The sequence below is a fragment of the Sceloporus undulatus genome, chromosome 4 (genome assembly GCF_019175285.1).
Source record: "Sceloporus undulatus isolate JIND9_A2432 ecotype Alabama chromosome 4, SceUnd_v1.1, whole genome shotgun sequence".
NCBI lineage: Eukaryota > Metazoa > Chordata > Lepidosauria > Squamata > Phrynosomatidae > Sceloporus > Sceloporus undulatus.
In genome coordinates, this window is record NC_056525.1 from 64,828,494 (window position 1) to 64,844,410 (window position 15,917).

Sequence of the window (15,917 nt, forward strand, 5' to 3'; positions counted from 1 at the left end):
AAGACTAGGTTTTTAAATTTTTTAGCATGAGCTTTTGTGGTTATAAATCATGAAAGCTCATGCTAAAAAATAAACCAAACCAGTTATATCCATGAAAGCCCATAGTCAAATGAAAACTGCTTAGTCTTAAAGGTGCTGCCACATTCTCCCTCCTCCCCCCTTATTTTCAGTGATAGGGGACATAAAGCAATCTTCAGATGATATCATGCAGAAGATGTATTTTGGCAGAATGGCCTGTGCAGAATCTCTTTTGTTAAATCATATATTTATCATCTGTGCATAAAATTTCAAAAATCTATAAAAAGTCAAGCTCCTACTGAGTCTAGACGTTCCTAATCTTTCCATTTGGTCCCTCACATAGGGAGGAAATTCAGAAAGCTGCGGAAGGGCACCCATTACTAGAAACAGTGAAAACTGTGATGGAAAGTATATGTGTTCAGAAAACCTAGGTTCGCCAGCATATACAGTGTTTCACACATTCACTGAATTTATATGCAGATATGCTGGGGCTGAGTTTATACGGTTTCTCTAATTGATGCAGAAGTACAGATAAAATGTGTATGTAGTCTTTCTAAATCCTTTGGTAAGGCAGGGGGCACAGATCACACAAGCCCCATTGAAGTGAGTGGGAGTTGCACAAGAGCTGAAACTTGTCCAGTCTCAATGTGTGTATGTGCCTTCAAGTCTCCAGTCAACTTATGGCCATGAATTTGACAGGGGTTTTTTTAGGCAATGAATCCTTAGAGGTGGTTTTAAAGCAAAATATTTTAGAAAAGTTGAAATGGAGATGCTTGAATTAACTGGTGCTAGCATGTCTGAGCCCCCCTGCACTTGATGTACAGGTTTCAAAACACAAAAAGAACAGGAATGCACATTAATTTTTCTGATTACATGTGGCAGCAATGATTCAGTGATTGCAGAAGAGAAAGGAATTTCACACTGTAAGGGTCTCTTTGCATGAGCCAAGAAGAAAGACATGCTGCTGAACTGGTCTAGTGTTCTTTCTCATTCCCCATTTGAGTTACATCTTCTTCTTCTTCTTCTTCTTCTTCTTCTTCTTCTTCTTCTTCTTCTTAGCTTTATTTATTAAATAAATTTATTAAAATACATTTTAGAGACTTTAAAACAGCTTTCTTTATATGGACCACTCCTGATGTTGTTTGGTTAAACCTCCATTATCTATGCCCATTGACCACACTGACTGTGGCTGGTGGAAGCTCTAGAGTTAAATCCAAAAATTAATTCCAACCAGAATGGGTAGAGTTAATCCCAATTACATCCACTGAATTAATTGGGATTATTAAACGAAAACATATATATGCCTCACATCAAAAACTATAGCAGTAGGAGATGCATGGGAAATTGGTACCTAAGTAGCTATGAATTGCTTGATTATACAGAACAATCCACACATATCAGAAGATGGGGAAGTTCTCCTTTCCAAATACCAGTCACTTAAAATGTGCCTGGAAGTCATTTGCTTCGGCTATTAATTCTTAATTGAGACAATGTGCAATATATCTCTATTGTTTACTTTGCAGACCCAGCAGACTGGAGTCCAGGAAATGTCCAGAAGTGGATTTTATGGACAGAACATCAGTACCGCTTACCACAGATTGGGAAATCATTCCAAGATCTGTCTGGAAAAGACCTGTGTGCCATGTCTGAGGAGCAGTTCCGTCAGCGCTCCCCACCATGTGGTGATGTGTTGCATGCTCACCTGGACATTTGGAAATCAGGTATCTAGTGTCAGAACAGGGATACAGATAGCATAGTTAAAAGACTTGTAGTGGAATTCATGATCACAGTTACAGATGTGTAACCTAGATGTACACATTTGTGATTGGTTCATATTTATCCAATAAAGAATGCGTGTTGTTGTTGTTGTTGTTGTGTGGCTTCAGATTGTTTCTGGTTTATGGTGCCCCTAAAGTGAACCTGTCACAGTTCTCTGAATGATTATTTTCTTGAGATCTTATAGGACAGACCACAAGAGTAGAGAAATAATGGGGAAACTGGGCCTATCAGAGGCCAGTAGATAGACCATCCTTTGACATCTGTGCTTGCTTTACAGCTGCCTGGATGAAGGAGAAGGCTGCCCCTGGAGAGATCCATTACTGTGGTGAGTTCAATTTTGTCTAGAGATGTGTGTAAATTTATATTTATAAATTTTTTTCTCTTCGACAAGAACAAATATATTTACAGTTTCTCTTTGTGCTGCAAGTAAGTCCTCAAAACTGTGCAGATTTTGAGGACTATTTGCTGTTCAGAATTTATTCTACCAAAAAACCACATTTTCTGTGCAGAAAACGTATTTAGATTGCAGAATGTTCTGCAGAGAAAATATTTTCTGCTCGGGAAACTTGCTTTCTGCAAAAACTCAAAAGTCCAGGAAGTGAAAACTCTTTGTGAGATGGCAGAAGACTGTTAAGGAAGAGTCATAATGGACTTCCCCTTGGCCTTTCACTTGGTAAGGAAAAGAGTTTGGAAGAGTTTGGGCTACTGGCCACACTGACTAGAGGTTTATGGAAGCTGGAGTCCAGAGATGTAATTTCTCTAAATTCTGAGCATGACTTCAGCAATCTTAAGTGTGATTACAGATGGGGTTCTCTTGCATCTCAGCCCATCTTTTGCCTCCACCATGTTCTGATGCACGTCGGGTGCAGCTGTGAAAGAATATCCAGGTTGATGGCAGATCCCAGACCTAGCGACACTAGTCTGGTTTCTTCCCTGTCTTTCTTCTGGTAGGCAAAGATGTTTTTAGTTAGATAGGCTGTTGGTAGCCTAATTAACATCTGCTTGCTGGTGTTTTTTAAAAATTAAAATATAGACATTACAGTACATCAGATTGGGTAGGGACACAATATGTACAATATGAAGGGTGGAGTATAAATACCATAAACAAACAAACAAACAAACAAATAAAAACAGGAACATATTATAACAAATAAATCTGGAACCAAACAGGTTTTCAACTACATTACGGCTACATCATTCTTTTACTTGTGTGTTTTAAATCATATATAAAACATTTATGTTTTTATTCATTTTCTGTATTTGTACTATTTGTTTTACAAATAGTAAAGCCACCTTGAGTCCCATTTGTGGAAGAAAGCTGAGATATGCACTGAAGACAGGAATAAATGATAAAACTGTATTGAATTTTTATTTTGTCTTTGGCCTTCAATCCCTGTATCTCTTGCTATAGGGAATGAAGAGAACTGGACAGACAGTGAGGTAGATTCATCCTGTTCAGGCCAGCCTATTCACCTATGGCAGTTTCTAAAAGAACTTCTACTGAAGCCTCATAACTATGGCCGCTTCATTCGTTGGCTTAATAAGGAAAAAGGTAAGTGTTACTGATTCTGTCTTGGAAATACAGTACATAGCAATTTCCTGATTTTGGACAGCGGCATAATCATCCATTTGTGTTTTGTTTTTATCATACTCTAAGCTACCTTGGGTCCCATATTGGAAGAAAGGCAGAATATTATAGATTGATGGATTAAATCCATCCGTCTGTCTGTCTGTCTGTCTCCAGGTTCCATTTGTGCAACAAGAGGTTTCACTGCTGATATGTTTGTTGGGTGTTAGCTCCACCATTCTAGCATGTAAAAGTAATAGGATGGGGTCTCTTACCTACACTGCTTTTTGATGTAACTCACAATTTCTATCTGTGCTGTTACCATTGTACCTCCCATGGCACTACCCACCCTTGCACCACTAGGTTATTATGTGTGGTATGGTGTTCTTTGCCTTCAGGTCACTTTTTACTTATGGTGACTCTAAGGCGAACCTATCACAGGGTTTTCTTGGGAAGTTTCTTCAGAGGGGGTTTGCCATTGCTATCCTCTGAGGCGGAGATACTGTGACTTGTTTATGGCTCTTTATAAAACTCCCTTCTTTTTCTTTTGAATTAATAAGTCTTCTGAGGCAAGATATTGTAACAGAGCCTCAGGGTACCTTAGAACTGTGTTGGAAGGCAGATCACGGCTAGAACAAATGGCATAATTGGCTTTCTTGTTCCCCCTGTTTACTTTCTAGGTATATTTAAGATAGAAGATTCTGCTCAGGTGGCTCGCCTGTGGGGAATCCGGAAGAACCGGCCTGCCATGAACTACGACAAGCTGAGCCGCTCTATTCGACAATATTACAAGAAAGGGATAATCAGGAAACCAGATATCTCACAGCGGCTGGTCTACCAGTTTGTACATCCTGTCTGAAAAGCAAAGCAAATGGAACAAATTCAAATACACTGCGTACTTTGTGGGCTGGAGGATATCTGGAAGCATAAAAACCCCTTTCCTCTGCAATATGTTGATTTTAATATAGAAGAATTCCAAGGTTGGACAAAAGGCTGGGAACCCACTGGATTTGTCTGTTGAGCTTCAAAGACTTGTGCCTTAATTGAGTGTGGGAACAGGGAAACAAATACACTTTGTTGTCCAGATAAAATGGCAAAAGAAGAACTGCTATGAAATCATGAACATATATTATATTTTAGAGTCCATGGTATTGTGTGTAGAACATTTTTATAAGTAGATAGGTAGGTAGGTAGGTGATAGATAGATATTTCTCTAAATCCATCCTGTGGGAAGCCAAGAGGATTTGGGGAATTGGTGGGAAGAGAAGAAGAAAGGTGGTGGGGTTACTTCAGTCTATCCATCAGGTGGGTTTTTCCCCTTTTTTCTTTGAAGCTATTGGAAGAATAATATGGTAAAAGAAGCAAGGTAACCATTTTTGAAACTTTACTAAATCTACATTATAAAACAAATCATGGGAAACCAGACAAAGTACTGTAATAATATTGGGAATTTATGAGTTGGTGGACAGATCTCCAGTAGTGTTGCATGGCAATCTTATAAGCTGCCTTAATGTTTCCATTCTCTTGGCCATCTGTTGCTTTTTATGTAACAAGCACACTCTTAAAGAGTGCACTGTGAGACAAAAAAACCCACTTACGGTAAGAAAATTTGGTACGACAGGTTGTAATGCTAATTCCTCCAAAGGACCTTTTAAGTCTTGGCAAAATGTTTTTTTTGGGGGGGGGAAGGGATGCTATTTTGGATATAAATTTGGAGTAATGCTTTGAATTTTAATATAATGGTGTAAAACTGGCTTTCAATATTGTAACAGGGTGTAGGTTAATGAGAAGAGGACATGATTCCTAGCTAAGCTCAAAGGAGCAGGCCAGAAGGTCTATCCATATTTTTTTTGTATTGGCAGACCAAATACATTCTTATATATGTGGTGAACAAAAGCAGGGACTGCTTCAGCTATTGTTAGCAAAGGGACAGAGCCACCCATTTGCTGTATGTGAATGAACCTTCCTTGAGAGGAAAGACAATAGGGTCATGTACAGCAGCCTTCTGCCAGGGCTCATGTTGACCCAAGGCTAGAACACTGTGGCTCCTGCATGCCTGCTGAGGCCAATTGGCTGAATATCTAAATGCTTCTGCGCAAAGCAGAGCCACCGCTAGGCTCCATGGAATGAAGTGCTGGCAACCACAGAGGTTGCTCTGGTGTACTAACAGTACCTGGACTCATGCACTGATCTCTGAGGAATGACAACAATAATGAGAGCAGACAAAGCAGTAGTGTCTTTACTGTTGACTTTCTCACAATACACTGCAGACAGAGGTAGTGGTATAGTAGCTAATGTTGGAAGATGGGAATCGCCTCCCAACCCCACTGGGTGATTTTATTGCATTAATCATTCTCTGTCCCTCCAAATATGTCACCTTCCCACCTATAAAATGGGCTTGAACTATGACAGTTGTATGCATTTCGTTATGCAATGACTCCCAATGCCATTGTTTTAACATCCAACCCACTGAGTTACAGAGTACACGGTGGCACATTGGGAGAAGAGAGAGAGGAAAAAATGCTGGATTGGCCACCAATTTCTCTACCATACATGAAGAATTTTTCTTTTTAACCGGAAGGCTTCCATCTGGAAAATCATCCAGACTTGTTGAAAAAAACAGTCAGGGACAACAAAGAATATAGGACAGTGATTTTCAACCTTTCTAACGATGCGACCTTTTAATGCAGTTCCTGTTGTGGTGACCCCCAACCATAAAATTATTAATATAAAATATGTGTTTTCTGATGGTCTTAGGCAACCCCTGTGAGTGGGTCATTCGGCCCGCAAAGGGGTCACGATCCACAGGTTAAGAAACGCCGATATAGGATAAATTGGAATTCAAAGACATAGCTGTGTTGGTCTGGAGTATGCAAAGAGATCTTGTAGCACCTTTGAGACTTTACTGAAAGATGGAAGCTGGTAGCATGAGTTTTTGTTATGAAAGCTCATGCTACCAACTTCTTTCTTTCAGTTAGTTTCAAAGGTGCCACAAGATCCTTTTGAATAAGAATAAACTAGAGTTGATTTTAGCAGCGCAAAGCCAAAACAAGATTTATGGAAAAAAGAATCATGAAGAAACTAGCCAGAATAATACGATATAGGTACAGTGGGAATTAACAGATTAGCTCCTGCTTTTCTGTCTCTTAGTTTTAGAATATGAGTAATTAAATGCCATTTATTAAATTTTATGTGGATGTTTTTTGAATCTGAAATAACTGCTTGCTCAAAGTGCCAGACCAACTATGTTCCAGACATTATTTGAAGCTGCTAGTCCAAGTAAGTGGTTACAATCATCAGTTTAGTTCCTGACTGGGCTCCTGTGCATTTTAGAGCTAAATGAATGGCAGAAATTAAAAAAGTGAAGTTGTTCACTCTCTTAACATTTTGTAGTAAGATTCATGCAAAGCAGTTCTGTCAATAAAACTCCCTGGCAAGAGTTTCTAGAACTGCAGTTTTAATCCAACCAGTGTCACAGCCCTTGAACTGATTCTCTTCAGAGACATGACATGGGCATGACGTAATTTAGCAAAACTTTGTTTTCCATACTGTTGGATTCACTTTAGCAGATGCATCATAAATGTCTTGCAACAGCCCCGAACTTTGCTGTTTTGGTTTTAGGGCAGGATAAGAAGTATATAGTAGCCCCTGTATATTGCCCTCCAATTGCCAGCCCACTCCCCACCATCTAGCCCTCCAGTTGCCATTTCCCAAGGCAAGAGGAGGTTTGAAAGAGCAGTGGGTCTTGGCAATGGATAATTCAGGGTGAAAACAACTATCCTGTCATGGGATGGCCAGGGCAATAGAGAGTTTGTGAAGTTTTAGTTCAGTTTCATCTCATAATATTGCCATACTTTGTCTTATGTGGCTTTGAGTGAACTCTGATTTATGGTGACCCTATTCTAGGGCTTTCTTGGCAATATTTATTCAGAAAAAGTTGCCACTGCTTTCTTCTGAATATAGCCTGGTATTCCCTGGTGGTGTCCCTTCCAAATACTAACCAAATACTAATAGTATCCTTCTATAAATTCTAATACTAGGGTTTTTTTCTGGTTAATTTTTGATCCCTGTATTGCTTAACCTTTGACTAGTTTGCAAGTGGCTATATTGCAGACAATCTAGCAGCACAGCTATTGCCTGAAAATTAAGAGAATTGCAGTCCAGTACATCCAGGCAGCACCAGGTTGGGAGAAGTTGATTTATAGTAATACTTCCATGCAACTAGTTTCCTCTTCCAGTTTTCCAATCCTACTGCCCTAGCCTCTTTTTTAACAATATATTTTTTTTACTTAAGAACAGTAGAGATGCAATAGAAAAACAATTCGGTGGAAATGGTGTATATGAAAGATAAATACAAAGTGCACAATGGATAGTGTTCTGAAATGCTTTTGTTTTTATGCCATACAGCTCATGGGTTAAATAGAGTTTACAGTGGGGTGGGAGAACATTTAACCCCCCCCCCCCAGATATTGAACATAACTCCTATAATCTCTGACCATTGGCCATATTGGCTGGATACAGATAGGAATTTGAATTCAGAAACAACTGGTGGGAGGCAACTGTTCCTCAGTCAAGTCTCCTTGTGATGTTAATAGTCCCTTTAAAAAACCCTCTCCTAACATAGCTGCCTATTTTGCCTTCTGCCTTTACTTTGGTTCATAGATTAAGTTATGTTTAAGGAGCAATTTTTTGGTGGGGGTGGGGTAGGCCCCTTGAGCACATTTTATTTTTGTGTACGGGAGTATGCAAAATTGATAATGCTCCTGTTTATAATTTAGGGATGGACAGATCGGAGGTTTATTTGTGGTGTGTAATTGGGAAGTGAGCATCTGGTAAACAAAGTAGCTAGTGGTGATTATAATAAATGCTTAATCCAAACTGAGCCTGACTGCTGTTATGTGCCATAATAAAAACCAGCAAGGATTCATTTTTTCTTGTGGTAAATGATACTTGCAGCAGAGGAGTTTAATGATCATGAGATTTATATTGATGGTGAGTTGTCACTTCTCATAAATATATGCTCATTTGTTATGCACACTGTGGTCTCTAGGAATTCACAGTATAAGGATAGGGCATACATTTCCTGGGTTTGGCACAGCAGTGAAAAAAGACACTAATCTAGAATGGTTGTCTTGGAAATGGCAAAGGGAACAGTCTTATGAGCTCTGCTATGCAACAAATGTACCCATAAAACCCTTCTGGTGTCTTCCAACACACTATTCAACCTGTCAGAGTGAATCCATTTGATGTTTTACTTTACACTTGAAAGGCTCTAGCATCTTGGACAGGTCATTTAACACCTGGACTAGAACCCAGAGCAGATTCAGCACCGCTACCCCTGACATGGAAGCCATCAGTTACCACTGCCTTGGAACTGACATGTCACAGCTACTATCAAGAAGCCACATAACCAGATACAATGGAAAACTCTAGTGCCATTGAACAGATGTATAACAGAGGAATGTTTAAGCAGATCTACCCTTTCACTTGACTCTAGTGCTTGAGGGAACCAGTTGCATCTGCTTAAATTTTATCTTGGACACAGCTATTAAAGATATGGTTGCAGTTATCCTGTATTACATCTTCATGTCATCCTGAGCTCATTTTGCATTCCTGAATTGTAAGGACAACAGGTCCTTTCCCAATATCTGCTCATCAATAATGAGGCTAAACACACTATGCATGAATAAAATAATCCTTTTATTATTGTATTTCTTAAGTATAGTTTTTGCTCTTTATGGAAAAAGAGGCAGACTGGCATGACACAGGTACATTATTCTCCATCTGCTAGTATGTAGCTTGGCTGACAGTAACATTAGTTTTTAACTTAATCCATCCTTTAGAACCACAGAGCTTTAATATGAAAAAAAAAAGATGAGGAGGGTCATAGTTTTATTTCACTTTTTTCATACCTGGCATTAATTCTGTTTCCATTGGACCACATAATGAATAGACTATAGTAGCTTTATCACTGATTTTCATAAGAAGTTCCAGCATGGTGGCCACTCAGCCAGTCTATTAATTTCATTATGTAGCCATGTGAAAGAGAGGGTTTGCAAAGAGTCTGCTTTGACTCTTAGCATCTTGTTGCAAGCAGTCAAAAATTTATTCTGTGACCAGCAGCTTAAAAGTCAATAGAGACATATGTGTCAGTATATCAGCCTCTACACACCTGCATCCCTGTGTGTTACTGACAGTCTGGAAACAGACATGATTGCCATTCCAGGTATAGGTGTGAGGATCAGTCATAAGGATATCAGCCAAGGGCTCTCTCAATAAACAAAATTCTACTTCCATCCAAGGACTGGAATGGAAGTGAGGGGTTAGAGTGCAGTGGAGATGCCTCCGTTATGTTTGTATCTTTCCTACCTTGGTGGCATTGCAAGATTGGGGCTGGAAGAGGCATATTTCAATGGGAAATGCTTTTCTGGCTTTTTGCAAACCCTCCTTCCTCATCCATATAATACATACCATTATTTCCCCTTCTTGTGTCTTACTTGAGAAAGGCCAGGATATGACTGTGTACATCCACTGAGAGGAAGCCTGCCAACAAACCCAGACTGAATGATGGCTAACCTTCCCATTCAGTCCCTGTGTTCCTGTAACAGGACGGCCTCCTCTCCTCTCCACCAACCTCTCTATATGAAATTCCATACTGGACAGAGACTGGGGGGAAATGGCTGCTTCAAGGATCTGCTTTTTCTCAGCTTTTTCTATCTCTAGAACCTACAAAATTGGATTCCTTTGGCTCTTCTACCTCATCCCTTACTAAGGAGTCATGGAAGTCTGTATCCAACACTTTCTATGCAAAGCAAGGCAAGATGGAAATCAGTGTCTCTTGTAAAAACTGAAGCCATCTTACCCAGATTGACTGGGATCCATTCAGAATGTTATAGTGACAGCAGGTGGCTTCTCTGTCAGTTGAGCTGTGAGTTTGCTCTGGGTTGCTGACCAAAGCATTGAACCTATTTTGGGGATAAAGTTCAATACTTTGGATCATTCCTTTGAAGTTCAGACTAGAGCCTGGAGTGAATTCTCCACCCCACAGGCAATGGCGTCCCAGCCTTGGGTACCATCCAGCTCAGGGGGAGCTTTGGGGGTGGGGCTTCAGGAGATGGGGCCAAAAAGGGTGCAGCCTCTTCCTCCCTGCCTGGCCCCATGTTACTTGTGAGTAAAATATCACCAGGCAGGGAGGTGGGGTGCACTGGGCCTTCTTTCTCCCTGCCCGGCTCTGCTTTACTCACAAGTAAAACAGTGCTGAGGAGGAAGGTGGGGGGGGCGGTAGGACTCAGCCAGGTGTCACCTCTCTTCTGGGATGTCACCTGGTATGGTCCACACTACCTCACCACCCTAATCATGCCACTGCCCACAGACCAGAAAGCCATCACCTGCCATTAAGACATTCTGAACCAAAGAGAAACAGAACTTCCTCACACTTTGAGCCACATGACTCTGGCATCAGACATGTCAAAGTATGTTTTTTAGCATCAGGCCTAGCTGAATCATCAGCTGGAAATCTGAGCAAAAGGGAATTTAGGTAGGAAGCTCTGCATCAGCTATCATGCTGTCCTCTTGTTCACACCTGTGGCCTGATCAATCTCAGCAACAAAGCTCATCTTGTAAACATGACAGTTACATCTACATCAGGAGATGTTAAGAGCATGAGAATCAAACAAGAATTAAAATCCATATAACATTTACATAGATCAGTCATCTTTTTTGTATACACAGTAATACAGTCACAATATATATGTGTGTGTGTTTGTGTGTGTGTGTGTGTGTGTGTGTGTGTGTGTATATATATATATATATACATACATACACACACACACACCTTTTAGTTTTAAATTACACATAGTACAAAAAACAGGTGCATTGCTGAGACAACAGCATTCCCCAAATTTTTTCTTAACCTAACAAAACAAAACAAAAGTTGGAAGGTCGGAAAAATCTTGTCTACATTATCCAGTATGCAGCATGTTTTAATCATTCAGGAATTACACTTGGTCACTGGGTCCAATAATCTGTAAGATAAACAGACTGCAGCCAAGGAGGAACAATTGTAGATGTCCATACAGAAACCAAGGGACCATTGTGCAAGAGGCTGACTACTGACGTCTAAGGAAAAACTTTGGGACTCATACCATGAAAAAGAGCATAAACTAGGATAAAACTACACTAGGTTTAAGCCCCTGTAGGGTCCCTGGGAGGACAGATAATATGTAAAAGGGTACCGTTAATCAGATGAACATAGCCTGCAACCAGATACTGAAAAGGAGATTTCTAGAAAACAGAAATAGATGTCATGGGATTTCCAAGATGTGATTGTGTGAAGAGAACAGGTTAGTAACCCAATCTCCTACAACTTGGCTCAGGAAGCTGGGAATTATAGCCCAACATATCTGGGGGGAAATTGGGGAAGTATGGTTGGTTAATGGGAGGTAGCTGTATGATGGATTCACCTGATTCCATCACTTCAAAATATGTCAATCAAAGATGGGACAAGCCCAGCTGATGTGCAACATGGATGATATGCAACCATTTATACAAGGGATAATTTGCTATTGTGAAGAAAAGAAATTGGGAAAGGAGCCACCAAAACTTCACTCAACTATGTCATCATTAGCCTTTCTAGCTTCAGAAACAAGAAGACTGCAAGGGAAACATGTCTTAGAGTAAAAGAGAAGATTTTCCACCCATGTCAAGGAAGACTGGGAAGATAAAAATACAGGGGGAAATAAACAGTGATAACTGCAGCTTCCATCCTTTTGGGGAAGAAAGAACTTTTGCTTAAAAAAGCTTGTGTGAAATCAGCTATTTTTAAAAATCAATTATTCAAACAACTGAATAATTAACTTTGAAGAAATACGTTAAAATATTAGATTTCAAGGGGGCGACACAGTTATAATTTAAAATATACTTTTAAAGTGAAGATGGGGAAAATATGGCCCTGCAGATGTTGGATTTGGACTACCATCAGGTCCAGTCAGCAGGTCATGGATTATGGTGATTGTAGCCTCATAGATCTGGAAGATCACATATTCCTCATGCAGCCTTAAAACAATTGCATCTTATTCTACTTCATCAGTAGTCCTTTCAGCAATTATCTTCCTTCTCTTTTGGTTATCTGTTTTAACTTTCCTTGATAGAATGGTTTCTTATTTTTATTGATTGCATCCAATATAACAGAAGGTTCAATGTCTGTTCATGGATGGACCTTTTCTGGAAATACAACTCTTCTTATGTAAATAGATGCTCCTTCCAGAGAGGAAGCCATAGTGTGAGGTGCACCACATGTGCTTTTTCTTATTGTATTCAATGAGTATTGTAGTTAACAAGACGAATCTATGCTACTGCCACCATGATGCTGATGACAATGGTTGAAGACATTTGTGCTGCCATATCAGTATTTAGGAAATGAAATATAGAAATACCACCATGAAGTTCTCCCATACAGCCTCCATAGAAATTAATAGGAATTATGCTCAGTGGGACAGAACGTCTCAGTGAGTTGTATAGTTGGCCAATATCTAGGTAGTAAAATATTTTCACTTCTTTCTTTATTCTCATTTTTAGGGCTCAAGCTCAGGTCCTGTTCTCAGACAGGACAAATACTTTTTGAAAGATTCAAATTACTAAGCATTCTGGGGACACCTGAAAATAGTGAAGGAGCCTCATTTATTAGCCAATAAAGATTACTGAAGCTGAAGGATGTTTGGATCCCACCTGCTGAAAAGTCGCAAAATATCACATTAGGATAATCTAGAATCATAGGCCACACAGGTCTACATACATAGACCTTACAGACAGAAACTACCTGAAGAACCAATTTCTGGTCTCCAGTATGAACAGTAATTTTGCATCTCTCCCCCCTCCCTAATCACCTACCTTTATATTGATTATATTTGACAAATCTGACCTTTAGGTATCAGATTTCACTGCCCTCACTTCAAAGGGTTTGGACTGTTTGATTTGTAAGCCCAGGAATAAAGGAATTTCAACAGAAACATACTTTCTAGTTCCTTTCTTGCATTTCATGCAGTTTATAGATCACTTAAGCCGAAATCTCTTAGTTCCCAACTTCTATTGCTCTAGTAAATCAATTAAATGTACATATGTCTAGATTTACCAAGTCCCCATTGATTCAATGGGTCTATTTTAGTTGTGATTAACAATTAGATTTGGGCCTTGTCCATCTAGGAAGAAGTTTCAAAATAGATTAAGCATTTTCCTCAGGATATCATTAATGGAAACTCCTCTTATTCATCCAGCCTTCTGCCTCTATAGACTTTTTCATGCCACATGATTATAACACTATCATCCCACTTTAACTGCCATGACAATACCCTATGGAATCCTAGGATTTCCAGCTTAGGAAGGCCACTTAGAGCTCTAGGGCCTCACCAAACTACAAATCTCTAGATTCCATAGGGTGTTGTCATGGCAGTTAAAATGGAATCATAGTGCTATAATTGTGTAGTGTCAAAGGACCCAAGGGACATAGCATCTTGTTTTATACTCACTGATTTCTGTAAGCCTTCAATCACTAGGCTGCATGCCTGTCTCTGAAGTATGCACAAAATCCATATATAGATTTTGTTGCAAATATGCATCAGTTTTGCACTTCTGCACACAACTGATTTCTTCTTTCTTCTGTCTTTGAGACAACATCTGTCTGACACCTCTAACAGCATCTATCACAAGCCCATGTCTGAATGCCTTCCAAGTGATATGCCACACTGTGATTCCACACTGATGACAGCATGCCTCCTTCATCATGCATTATGTACACTGATGTCCCCCTGCTCCAATTGACAGCAAGATGCATTCTCCAATCCTATCCAGTCTGCATGATATTAAAAAACAACTGCATGATATTAGAAACCAGCTTGTCAGTACTTGATATTATAAATAAATGTTTTAGTACTTTATGGAATGCAATCCTTGGCCTTGATTCCATACAGAGATATGCTTCCAGCAGCATCTCAATCATGTGCAACAGCTTAACCAGTTATCTTGTTTCAAAGAGGAAAAATGATCTCTTTTTAAAGCAAGGTAATGGAAACTATATAAAACAAACACTCTTCTTTGTCAAAGGCTGGTGGTCAGTCTGTCTTGAGTGTGTAGGTAAGCCATTAGCTTTCATGTTTTGCATTTCATTGCTCTCCTGCCTCAATAGACATTTCTTAGAATGGAAAAAACAGAGAAATCTGTGTTATGCACATATACTGAAGGGATGCATCCGCTCCACCACTATCTGATCAGGTCTCCAGCAATGCAATCCAGTTCCTCAAGAGGCGCTAGGAGAAAGGAGCCGGTGAGAAATACTTTGATAATTTGCATAGGGTGTCCATCTTGAGCTCAGAGCCTTGTTCTGTCTCAAGTCAGTAGAATAAATAGCCACATCATGCTTCAATCTGAAGGAGAAAAAGGGATCTCGCGGCTCTCTGGAGTAATTCATAGCACACACATACAATACTTCAATTAATGTGATGACTCTGGGAGATTATCTGGATGATACAATATTACAGCACAAGAATATTGACTGGGATGTCCTGGAGAAGGCAAAGGGTATCTCTGTTTTGCTTTTAAAAATAAGGAAAGACAATAAAGAAAACACAGAGCAGGTGGAGAGGAATAACAAATCAAAGGGGGCAGGGTATACTTCATTTCTTCCTTGTTCTTGCTTGCTTCAGTCTATTCAAAGAGAGTGAATTGGATTGGCCCCAGAAGCTAAAGTGCCAGAAGTTTCAAATAGTTCAAGCCAATTGGAAGGTGGCTCATCAATACATTATCCTTAAAAACCAACCAATCAGAAGTCTTGTTGGTTAGGCTTTAAAGGCTTGAGGTATTGGCTTTCACTTACAAAACAAGCCCTCAATAGACAATGTCGACCTTTAATTTCTCATTATCTAAAAAAAAGATTAAAGCGACCACAAAATACTCTTCAGAGATGGCTATTAAAAAAATAAAAGATTGATTGGAAAATATGTTTAGATCTCTAACTGTGCTGAATGACTGGACAGCAAGATGGCTACTTGGCTGGCAAAGAGTAATGGGAGTTGACAGAAGGTTGGTTGGTTTTTCTGACAGCAGTGACGAGAACATGACAGAACTAGATAGACTCCACATAGTTAGCTGGATAAAGACCAAGTTGCCCGTTGTCCAGACGACCTTTGCACCATCCTTGTTCATCTTCTTCACCTAATTTGGTTAATTCATCACCTAGAACAATAATAACAAATTGGGGCTTCAGTATGCAATCTCATTCCTACATCATCAAAAAATATATCTATAAACAATGCATAATGCTTAACCTTTCTCCCAGTGAACTTGTCTTTTACAAAGACAGAAAGGGGAAAGAGCTCTTTGTTGTCTAAATTCTACTATATTTTTTAGAACCAGTAGTTGCTAGGAAATATATAAGCTAAAAGTCATAGATAACAATACATCAGGTTTAGGAAGAAATCTCTTTAAAAACCAGGCACTTTGGTGGAATATTCCTGATCTTTGTTCTGGACAAGGACTAATGGTTTATTATGTTGAGGTCATA

At 39.5% G+C, this 15,917-nt stretch overlaps 2 protein-coding genes across 3 annotated transcripts in view; one reads left to right on the plus strand and one right to left on the minus strand.

Moving 5' to 3' along the window:
* Positions 1 to 5,053, plus strand: part of SPDEF (SAM pointed domain containing ETS transcription factor) — a 75,784-nt gene extending 70,731 nt beyond the window's left edge. Inside the window, exons 3-6 of the mRNA XM_042464590.1 lie at positions 1,542 to 1,739; positions 2,075 to 2,122; positions 3,209 to 3,349; positions 4,045 to 5,053. Of these exons, the coding sequence (XP_042320524.1) occupies positions 1,542 to 1,739; positions 2,075 to 2,122; positions 3,209 to 3,349; positions 4,045 to 4,223 (566 nt within the window). The 3' untranslated portion in view covers positions 4,224 to 5,053. The remainder of the gene's footprint in view (positions 1 to 1,541; positions 1,740 to 2,074; positions 2,123 to 3,208; positions 3,350 to 4,044) is intronic.
* A 3,994-nt stretch (positions 5,054 to 9,047) lies between these two features.
* Positions 9,048 to 15,917, minus strand: part of PACSIN1 (protein kinase C and casein kinase substrate in neurons 1) — an 80,670-nt gene continuing 73,800 nt past the window's right edge. For both annotated transcript variants that reach the window (XM_042464332.1, XM_042464331.1), the window contains exon 10: positions 9,048 to 15,589. In XM_042464332.1, the coding sequence (XP_042320266.1) occupies positions 15,480 to 15,589 (110 nt within the window). In that variant the 3' untranslated portion in view covers positions 9,048 to 15,479. The remainder of the gene's footprint in view (positions 15,590 to 15,917) is intronic.